Source organism: Diabrotica undecimpunctata, chromosome 3, assembly GCF_040954645.1.
Source record: "Diabrotica undecimpunctata isolate CICGRU chromosome 3, icDiaUnde3, whole genome shotgun sequence".
NCBI lineage: Eukaryota > Metazoa > Arthropoda > Insecta > Coleoptera > Chrysomelidae > Diabrotica > Diabrotica undecimpunctata.
In genome coordinates, this window is record NC_092805.1 from 117,519,142 (window position 1) to 117,531,244 (window position 12,103).

At 32.2% G+C, this 12,103-nt stretch overlaps 1 protein-coding gene across 2 annotated transcripts in view; it reads right to left on the reverse strand.

The window, feature by feature from the left end:
- The window catches only part of LOC140436121 (SUN domain-containing protein 1-like), a 56,058-nt gene that overhangs the window by 33,547 nt on the left and 10,408 nt on the right, over positions 1-12,103 (reverse strand). For both annotated transcript variants that reach the window (XM_072524829.1, XM_072524828.1), the window contains exons 2-3: positions 7,023-7,085; positions 6,837-6,954 (exon numbers count right to left, since the gene is read on the reverse strand). In XM_072524829.1, coding sequence (XP_072380930.1) covers positions 6,837-6,954; positions 7,023-7,085 — 181 coding nt within the window. The remainder of the gene's footprint in view (positions 1-6,836; positions 6,955-7,022; positions 7,086-12,103) is intronic.

Genomic DNA, 12,103 nt, shown 5'->3' on the forward strand with positions numbered 1-12,103 from the left:
ATTGGTGATCGATGTCTACGTTATAGTTAGAGTGCCCGTCTGCAAAAAGTTTATGATGGATACTCACTCCAAACTTTGGGTATCGCTTCATTAGACCGAGTCTGACACGGGTTCCCTTTACTCTTTTTCGTTATGCAATATATTCTTTCAATTAAATAGCTTAAAAATTAAGATACGAAAAGCACAAAAATAAAATTGTCTGATGAAAACTATAGGTCAATCAACGCTTCTAACTACTCGAACATGCCAGAAAAACGACTGTGGCAAAATTCATAGATAACCAGCTAATTTTTTCAAGATGCTTTCATCAACAGCAGCAAAAACAACTTTTCATTTTATCTGACCGAACTTGTTTCCCGGTTTTTTTTGTCTGATGTCTGATGGATGAAATGTTTAGGAAAAATTAGAGAAAAACGCACCAGAATCAAAAAAAGTCGCAGAGATATACGTTGCCATCCAGAACGATGAGAAAGTAAAGCCTCAAGTAACACACGACTATTTTCGTAGGCACTTTATTTCAAATTATAACTACTCATTTGGAAAGCCACAGTCTTGCGATACACTGGAAAGATCCCTAAAAATCAGGTTGAAGAGGACTGTAAAGATAAGGAAGCCGAAGAACAGGCAGGCTTGAAAACAGGAAGGTCCAGGACAGACCACTTTTTGTGAAACCCAGTGGTTGAGAAGAAGACAGCGTTTGATCAAGAAGTTCGCTTGCTCTATGTGGACTTAAAAAATGCATACGACCGTGTTTGCGGCAAAAGATGTGAAAGGCACTTGACGAAACCAATATAAATATTGAGATATTTAAAGCATTTAATAACCTATATCTCCATATTATAGCCAAAATAAAAGTTAGTGATGGAATATATGGAGTGGAAGGAATAACGAAAGGTTTCACAATTACGAAAGTATGCTGCCTATCCCCCACACTTTTTAAGATATACCCAGAGAGAGTTTTAAGAACATCTTGTTTTTTGTAGACATGACTGTCTGTTTTTCAATGTGCTTCTAGTAAGTTGTTTTCGTGTGCATTGGGTGTCCATCCTTTTCGTGGTCTTCCTACTGATCGTCTTTTTATTGGGAAACCATCTCTTGCCGTCTTTACACTATATTTGTTGTCATTCGGCTTATATGATCGTTCCATGCTATTCTTCTATTTCTTACCCAATCTTTGATGTTATCCACTTTGCATCTACGTCGTATATCGGTACTTCTAGCTCTGTCACCTAGTGTTTTACCATCAATTTTTCTAAGTGTTTTTATCTCTGCTGTTTCTAACATCCTTTTTGTCCTCTGTTTGTCAGGTAGTGTTTCTGCCGCGTGTGTCATTATTGATCTGATTACTGTTTTGTAAATTCTGCCTTTTATTTCTTTCGTGATATTTTTATTTCCCCATATTGTTTTATGAACATGTTAAATTTTCTGGTGGTTATATTAAGTTGGTGCAATATATGTTGTAAATCATCTTCACTTTGAGAGAGTATTGCATTGTCTGCATAGCAGATTATTTTAAGTTGTTTTTATCCTATTTGGTATCCTTTTTTAGTTCCTACTTTTTTTATTTTTATTATTTTTAGGTGTTTAAGTTTTAATAACACGAAAAAGGAAACACCGAACTTTATACTCTGTGTTATGCAGATGATGATCAGATAGTGTTCGCACAAGAATATGATCTAGAGTATATGACACGAAAGCTTATACAAGCATATAAAGGATAATGTTTATAAGTGTAGAGTAGAGTATTTATTTAACTACATAACAATACAAATATTGTTTGTAGCAAGTCGAAAAGAACATACATAGTATTAAAAAACTAATATAAAACGTAACTTAAATAATATATACAAACAAGAACATTATAATAAACAGAAAAACATTTATGGCAAAGTTACGGTAAGCAGTTCAGTCGATGTTCTGCAATGAGTCATATATTCTTCTGAGCAGTAAAAACAATGTTTAAAAGATATTTTTTTATAACTTTATCGAAACTATTACAGCTTAGCTGTTTTATACTTTTTGGTAAAATATTGTAATAATTATAATTAAGACTATTTTTTTCTGAAAGACTTAATCTACAGCGATTTGTTCGTATTTAGTGACAGTTTCGCGTATTGTGAACATGGACATCGGACTGCTTTATTAAATGAGCACGTTTTCTGTGAATTTCAGTTAAAACTTGAAATATCAACAAAGTAGGTAGCGACATAATTTTGAATTTGATAAAGAAAGGTCGGCAGTGTTCTAGATAACTAACCCCTGCTAAAATCCTGACAGCTTTCTTTTGCATTCTAAAAATTTGAAATGCATTTGTTGAATTGCCCCATATGATTACACCATAGTTTAGATGAGAGTGGAAAAAGGAAAAATATGTCATTTTTAATGTTTCAAAGTTGACAACCCTTGCTAGTTGGCGAATAACAAATAATGAACTTGATAGTTTTTTCTTAAGTTGTGAGATATGAGCCGACCAGTTAAGTCGATTATCTATGGTTATTCCCAATAGTTTAACAGTCTCTTTAACTAGATCATTGTGTAAATTACTTGCAGATATAACCAAATTTTGCGTTTTGGGCTAGATTTAGTAGAAACTTGCTCATGAGACATTTTTAAATCATCATTATTTTTTCCTGATATAACCTATGTCGTATCATCTGCGAATTGTATGGTTTTGTACGGAGATATGAATTTAGGCAGATCGTTGACATAAATAATAAACAAAAGAGGTCCTAAGACCGAACCTTGTGGGACTCCATGTTTTACGGATAGAAAATCGGAGAGATGACCTTTAGACACTACCGCCTGGTATCTGTCACATAGATAAGAAGTTATAAGCTTAAGAAGGATACCTCTGACTCCATAGTAATTTAATTTGTGAAGCAAAATGTCGTGTGAAACGCAATCAAAAGCCTTCGACAAGTCGCAAAGAGAAATTGCTACGCGATTGCCACGTTCAAGCCCATCAATCACCTCGCTCACAACATTAAATACCGCGTTCGTAGTAGAACGAGCACTTCTGAATCCATATTGTGAGTTACTAAAGTACTTATTTGACTCAAAATCGGAATAAAATTGTTGTTTGATAACTTTTTCAATCACTTTCCCAAAAGTAGAAACAATGCTTATGGGTCTGTAATTGTCAGTTTTTGAGGAATCACCTTTTTTGTAGATTGGTAGTACTTTTGAGTATTTTAGTATTTCTGGAAATACTCCAGTTGATAGAATTAAATTAATAAGATGAGTGAAAGGTGTTAAAATTATTTGGTAAGTTTCTTTTAAAATTTTTGTAATTAGAATTACTAAGAGACTCTATTATTTGAGAGACCTCTTCTTCCAAAACGAAAGAAAAAAAAAGAACTTGCTCGGAGAAGGATAATTTCTGTAATTGACGAGGACATCGACGTTAATATTGGGAAGAGATGTAATTATATTCTCTGCAATTGTAGTAAAAAATTGATTCATTTCGTCTGGAGGTAGATCAGGTTGTACCGAACTGGATCTTGTGTAGTTTCTTTCGAAAGTGAATATGGAGAAACCTAAATACAACTAGAAGATGGACAGCAAATTAAACAATGTGGGAAATATAATTACCCAGATTTGCAAATTACAAACAACGGGACACTAGATGAAGCTAAAAGACACAGAAATGCTTATATTGAATAAGTTTATATATTTAATATAAGCTCTGCTATATAAATAGCAGAGCTATCTCACACCTAAATAGTATTCTTTGGGACCAAACGATGTCCAACGGCAACACAAGAAGAATTTATAATACCATAATTAAAAGCATAGTTACGTACGACTCTGAAGTGTGGTAAATAAAGAATACAACAGAGACAATGCAATGCTTAACATAACCGAAATGAATTTCTGGCAGAGACTAGGAGTCGGAAGGAAACGTAGAATGCTATGTGTCAAAATGGCAACTATTGGAGAACAGCTTTCAATCTAAAAGCTAAAGCATTAAAGAACATTTCTATTTTTTTTTATAAAAACTGTTAAATTTTTCTTTACACATTTGTTATTTTTCCCGTAAAAAAATTAAGAATATATCCCATTACAGTACTTTAAGAACAGAGGTGTTCCCGTTTCCAAGTTCTTTCCAATTGCGAAAATTTTTAAAATTAATCACCGCAGAGAATATGGATCTGTTAACGGCGCTCTTCAATAAAATTTACTGTTGAGGACACGTCTCGTGGGACTGGATATAATCAATCTTTATTACATTTCTCGTAACTTCTTTAGTGTAATTAATTAGGGATCAATCCTCTAAAGACGTCGTCAAGAAGTGTACCTATATTCAAGGAGAAAATAATTTGTTACGGTAATAGTACGAGAAAATAAAGTTGAGTTATAGTATCTAAATGAGTAGATACAGAAGATTAATGTTTTAATGTCCGATGACTGAATTAATATACATATTAATGTATTTATTTATTCCTGGGTGATTAAGTGGATAGCGTTCCTCCTTGACGTGTAAGTAGATCTTGGATTGAATTCTGCCGAGGTGAAAAATTAGAATTTTAATAGTTAGTAAGATGGCGAATGTACATAATATTTAAAAGTCAGTATCGTAAAAGGCTCTTAAGTCAGGTTCAAACCTGAGCGGTGGGGATGGGCCAAAAACATGACGCACATAAACGACTAGAAGAACAGAGGCAGTAATGTATGGCAAACATATTACAGAAGATTCATTATCATCAACAGCTATTCCATCGATCGTCGGATGTAAGTCTTCCTTAGGTGTGTCCATTCATTTCTGTTTGTTGTTTTCTGCATCCATTCATGAACAGCCATTCGCTTGATGTCATCAGTCGTTAATTTAACTTAATTTAATTTCATTTTTCATTAAATCATTTTTTCACTTAAATTTTATTTAATTAATTTAAATTCATATTTAATACATTGCACACATACAATATTGGCCTTACATTTTATACCAGACAGCATCCTAATAGGGGTTATTATATTTTCAGCATTTAGTTTACCATGTACCGTTGACCTGAAGATGCATAGCAAATTATAGTATGCGAAACCGGTCGTTGGTGGTAGAATAAATTGATTGTGAATAAGTCGTGTTCTTATTTCTTTTACCTATTTGAAATGGACTCACACAGGCAACATCTTATATACTAAAACGCTAAGCCCTTTTCTTGTCCACCACTTTACTCAAAAACCATAAAACCATATTAGATAATTGAAATATTTTTTCGGAATATTATTAGTATTACGTATGAGATTGTCAAGATATACTTTTGGTACAAAAATTCACTTCCGGTTTTGAGATGACCGGAAGTTAAAATTTACTTTAAGTTTTAGACCCCATAATGTATATATGGATCGAAAGGTCTCGTCGAGACGAATCTAAATATATACTTCCGGTTACGATCCGACACCGGAAGTGACCCGAAACGGGCATAAAACGTCAAGATAGAGCAAATCTGACACCGGATTCGTGATCAGCATGCAAAATTAACTGCTAAATGATATCCATGTCGACATTTGATGAACTAAAAATTGCATTCCGGTTTTGAGGTCGACTTCCGGTTTTGTTTTTATTAGTCAAATCAATAGAGAATTCAACGTAGAGTTCAAAAATGTAAGTTCACGAAATTATCATTTATAGTTTTTGAGTTATTGATAAAAATATTTTTACTTCCTGTCATTGTATATATTGTATATTTTTCTCGCAAAATAAAAATTTCATTTAAAAAACTCGATGTCGAGTTGGTCCGCTAGTATTGAAGATTTTATTTATTTCTAGTTTTAAAAATAATTTAGAAACAGCTACGTTGTACCTCATTCTTATATTTATTAGAGATAATGAACTTTATCTTCACAAACAAATGCTCATAAACGAAACACTAAGACCTAAAAATATTTTGTGTATATCGTACTCCTATGAGGATTTCAAATAGATTTTACCGCATCTGCCAAGCCTCCTTTGAGTCGGGGCCTTGCTTCAATAGCTACTTAAACTTCTTCCTCGCTACGCTGCTCATGCTGGACATTTAAGGTCGTTTCTGGGGTTCATCGCGTTTTATTTTTGACTAGTGACTTTTGAGTAGTTCTTGTTTATATTCGATACGAGAAGTTAGCGAATGGATGGTCACTTTTCCACATACCGGAAGAAAGCTAATAAAACCTGGGTGTCGCCGTTATTACCTCCCACTTGTTCGTGTTTATCTTACAGAATAAGTAACCACGGCCGAGGTTGAAGAGCCTCTCCACCACTACGAGGTCTAACGGCTCTCTGAGGGGGTATTTTTATGTTACACCTGTTTTTTTTATACGAATCTAAGGATTTAAACATTAACTCATAGAGGTATTGAAAAAATTATGAATTCCTCAAAGGCCAGAAGAGTAATTTTTTTCGGAAACCATCTTTTATAAATCAATCGTTGCAATGGGCTTCTTATAGATCTATTTATGCATGATAGCAATTCCAGAATTCTATAACCCGGTAAAATTTTAAGTTATAGTTATTTCATGTAATCGAATGAACTATCTTCCAATAAAGTCGTCACAGTAACGCAACCCAAAAATATTGACAAAATCATTTTAAAGCCATCTACCTTAAAATGTATAATATGTAGTATGTCGGAATTGTCAGAACGAACGAGTCATATAAAATTAAATTATTAGAAGAATTTTTCCCCAAATAACAATAAACAACAATTGTTTAATTTATTGTTGATTTGTATTTTGATAATGATATCCGAAGTGGAAATAGAAACGCCAAATAAACTTATTTTGAAGTAAAATTGTGACTTATTCTTAATAAAAATAGTGAACTGTATTATTATTTAGTGTAAAAAATATATATAACTTACCGGTTTATTTCAATTTTGTCCAATTTGTTCTTTAAGTATTTCAGTTCGTATCTAATACTTCTCAGTTCATTATAAGTTGCTCCAGTTTCAATAAAATCCTTAAAGGATACTGCGTCATCTAAAATAATTGGGTTATTCAATAAATATAGGTATATAAAAGTTAGTCAATAAATGAAAACAACTTACAGTAAACTCCAGTAACGAAAAATATTATTGTAAGTATTGTAGTAATAAACGTAGCCCAAAAACCTAAAAAAAAATAAATAAAGAATAAATATAAATTTTATCTTTTATGGACCATCGGATTCAATACAAAGTTCAACCACGACGGTATCCTTTATGCCTTTTTATGTATTGAAAATGTCATGAGATAAGCAAAAAAAGTAAATTTTAAAGTTGAAGCAGGGTTTTTCTAAAAATCGAATTTTTCTAATTTTTCTGCAATTTTTCCAAGGAAAAATTTTTGTTTTCACGACCTGCCAGTATGACTTTTTTTGCAGGTTCCTTATCGTGAAAACTAACAAACTTTCAAGTGGCGTGAAGGAGAAAATCACGGCTGTTGACCTATTAACATTACATGTTTAAAACTTTTTTACAAAACAATATTTTCTTTACAAAAGAATGATATCATTAACTCGCTTTTACGTAAAATTAATGTTAACACTGTACTCCTTTCCTACTATATTATCTCCCCCCCCAAGGCCCCCATATTGTCTGCTATGATAGCTGTATGACAAGTATGTCGTAGATTATTTATAAATATTCAATTTTAAAAATATTTTTTGTATATATGTTGTATAGCAATAGGAAAAGAGTATAGTCCTCACGTCTTTGCTCACTTGTTCCAGTATAGTTGTTGAATCATCCTCACATCTTTGAAATCAAAATTCTTTAACGTCTGTATGATTTATAGAACAAATCAGTTTTTCATTAGGAGCTAAATGACAAGGAAAAGGTATTGCGTATGATCTATTATAGTGGTTTCGGTGAACATGATACTATTATTGCTGATCGTATGCAAGTTGCCTTAAATCTAGTAACTACTTAGAGCTAGAAAGAAGGGTTTTCAGCAAATCTTAATCCAACGATACTTGATTCATTCACTACTAGGACGAAATTAATAATTTAACACCCGACCATGAATGAAATAACAGTATCATTCTGGGAAGAGGTTAAGCATCTAGACATCACCTCTGAAATAACATGGGCTCCCTGGACGTGTTTTTGTAAAAGTAAAAGTAACACGTAAAATGATCTATTGGTCCTATATACAGTACAACAGACCCATAATTATTTAAGACGCGCAGAGATAAACGACTGAGAGTTAACACAAATTACTATACTTATACTAATATATAATAGCACTTTAAAATACTTTTACAATATTTTAAGCAGACTTCTGTTTAAGCATCATATTTCTGTGCTATAAAGAATAATTTTAAAACGAGCCAATTTGATCAACATATGTATTGCCTTTGATAGCCAAACTGCCTCCAAAAGATTTTGACGTCTATACCTTGTGAGTGCCTAACAGCTTGGAAATACAAATAGTCCCTTAAGCAACTGACGAAGCACAAAAAAGTAACTTTGGTGTGCGTAGCAGTGTAAAAAGGAATTGCTAGTAACTAAATTGTTGATAGTCTTACTAAAGAAGGGATTAGCACTCCTTTTATTTCTAAGGTGTCTCAAAGAGTCGCATCGCGAAAGATGTCCATTATTTTACTTTTTCAAAGTCAAACAAAAGATTATAAGAACCATTTGTTCGCTATGCAAAAATACTCTTAAGGTGGGTACACATATGCTCCGAATGCCGTCTCGAACCCCGTCGCGTTCTCAAGTGTGGACGGAGTCATGCAACCGCGTACCGTACCTCGACGCGACTGATAGTTTCTGCCCTTCAGGGACGATTTTTAAAAAATAATTATTTAATTTACAAATGCGAGAGAACTTTATTACTTTCTTAAAAGTTACAATATTAAAATCAGACTTTACTGTACAAGGTTTCAAATCAGACTGAATAATAATTAATTAAAATGAAATACATTACACATTGGAAAATAAAACAATAATTCGCAAGTTGCACTTTTATATTCAGGTCGATCATAGTTCAGGTGCTGACGCATCGGATTTAGGGTATTGGCTTATGGGGTCAACGACTATAACTCCTCCACCCTTAGTTTCTGGAATTTTTCATGGAATTGAAAAATGACCTAGGTTGGGCTTGTGGTAGGTTTTCTTCAGGATCATCTTGGATGTGAACATTCTCCATGGGAGTATCATCGTTTCTTTGCGAATTCGTTCTTCTTATACATTTAATACCAAAATATGCAAAAATTATTATAATCAAAAATATTATTGATAGGTTCCAAAAGTTAAAAGGACTAGTAGCTTTTGAGTTTTTAAGTATCAATGTTTTAATTTCTTCTTGTTTCTTCTTAACTAAATGAATCTGGTCCAGTTGGACATTTTCAATATGAACTTTAGGAATCTCTTCTTGATGAGGATGAGGAATAACTATATTCGGAAGTAATAGTGGCTGACTTTCAGAAATGAGGCGATTATTGCTAAATGTTTGGTCTTCTGTGCTAAACTGGCATTGGAAGGGAACTGTGATGAGATAATTTCCAGAAATTAATTGAAGATCTGTATTGGTACAGTTCATTTGGATTTTGGTTTTGGTTACCAAAACAGCGATGTAGTGGGACTCATCTACTTGTTGGATCATATTTTTTGAAATGTGAACTTCTATTCTTTGGCATCTCGTAGGATTAGATTTCAGTTTAAGAAGTTGGAATAGACAGTCTTCTTCATTTTTATTTTTCAGATGATTCTCGGGACAAAAGAATTTTGGCTTCAGATTGGAGCATGGTACAGATGTGTATTGGTAAAAATTTTCATTCATTATCAGATAGGTGTTAGGGGGTACTATGGTAGTTCGATTTACAGTAGGGATCGAGTATAAATGATAGTAGGAGTATTCGTCGGGATAAGCTATTGGAACATGGACAATGAAAACAATTGTCAAGTTAGAGTAGTACGCTTCTGTTTCTAAGATATTATAATATTTATTTATGTCTGATGTAATATTCGGATAAATTAGTTCGTTTCTTGAATGATATTTCATAATTTGAGTTAATATTGACTTCAGTTCATTAATCTTTACTATACTACTATTTAAAATACCTAGTCTCGCAAATGTTATAGAGTTTTCTATTTCTGTTAGCAACTGTAATATAATATTTATACTTATACTTAATTGGTCTAAAATATTTCTAGTTATAAGAAAATCTTCGAAATTAAAAATAAATTTATTAAGATTTGAACGAATAGATTCTAAACCAGAGAAAATTACTTCTTGGTTACTCTTTATGAGAGAAATAGTATTATTAAAATTCTCTACAATCTCAGTCGATAATGAAATTTGTTTATTAAGTTTATTTACAATTTTATTTTGGTTACTTTTTAGTTCTTCTAGTGCGTTATCATAATGTTTTGCGTCTTCTGTATCTAAGTTTCCTGTAATACATTTAATAATTGAGCCTAGTCCGTCTATAAGACCTCTTTTTGCTCTGTGATCAGGTAAGAGTGATTGGAGTTTTTGTTCAGCTAGTTGTAGCTGGAAGAAAAGGACACGGTCAAAATTTTCTAATTCGGAATAATAAGGACTACTAAGGCCGTCTTTAATTGCAGCTGTTACATTTTGATAGGAAAGCCTTAGGGTATTAATTTCTTTTTGAATTGGTTCTAAATTGACATAATGAATAAATGAATGAGTACTGGATTTAATTTTTGCACTACCTAATTTATAAGGGAGTATACCGGGATTGTCTTTAAGATTTGTAAAGGTGATTTCTTTAGTCTCGGCTTGTTGAAGGCCCAGGACCATCATCGTTGTCATTAGGAACCTGCAAGAGTTTTTTCCGGTTAGTTTTTGGTCGTCTTAAGTTTTGTTTATGTAAAAGTCTTTTTTGAGTAGCAACTTTAATTTTTGCATCTTTAACAACTTTATCTTTCATAAATTTAGGGTTAAGTTTATTTCGTACAAGTGTAGTGTTTTTCCTGTAAACATCACTGTCTTCTTCGTATGTGAGTGGTTCGTGTCGATCCTTATTGTGATATTCAATACTTTTTTCTTTTTGTTCGATCAATTTTTTATTAAGTTCTTTATAGATCTCTTTGGTCATATCTCTATGTTTTTGAATATAATTATTAATCAGTTTTTGGTCTATGTTCATATCAAATATTTCTTTAGTGTTAATGTGTCCATTTATAATATCTATAGGTTTTTGTTGAGTTACGGAATGTATTGAGTTATTATATCCTAAAATAGCATAAGGCATTTGATTTAAGATATCAATTTTTCCATCTGATTTACTTCTAATTATTCGTAGGTGTTCTATTAGAGTAGAATGAAATCTCTCTATAGATCCTTTAGATTGGGTACTATTTGTAGTAACATAATGAGTTTTTACTTTATGTATGTCGAAGAATTCTTGTACAACAGAGTTTTTTAATTCTGTGCCTCGGTCCATAGTTACGAGATCAGGAATTCCATGATGTGTCATGAACGTTAGAAAAGCTCTTACAATTTCAGTACTTGTCAAAGCTGAAAGTGGGTATGCTTGACCGTATTTAGAAAATGTGTCTATTATAGTAAGAAATTTTTGGCCTTGACTTTGAAAAGTGTCTGCAAATATTATTTCAAACGGTTTTGTAGCTGTGGGTGTAATCATTAATTTTTGATTTGGCGGATTACGATCATATTTATTTACTTGGCAAATATTACAATTATTTATAAAATCTGTTACATCTTGTTTTATTCCTGGCCAATAGTAGGTACGTTTGATTCTAGTTTCTGTTTCTAGAATACCTCGGTGATTGGTTTTTCCTTCATGAAATAACCTTATTTTTTCATGCTGTTCATCTTTGTCTACTAAATCTTTTAAGATGCTGTTACATTTTATTAACTTGTAGGCAGAATTTTTAAATGTGTTTTTTAACGTTTCTAATATTTCTGGTATAAAGGTGTCTTCTTTGAAGTATACAGCATATTTGTATTTTGGGTCAATGTAATTTTTAAATATATTAATAGTTTCTTGTACAATATTATTTTTTGAAATTTGGATATAAAGTCTTTTTCTGTTGGGAAATATTTTTTCAATTTTTGGTTTGGCAGCTGAGTGTAAAACAAAATCAATTACAATTTGGTGATCAAAAACATTGAGATGTTTATCAGAAATGAGCATTCCTAGTATTGGATCTTCTAT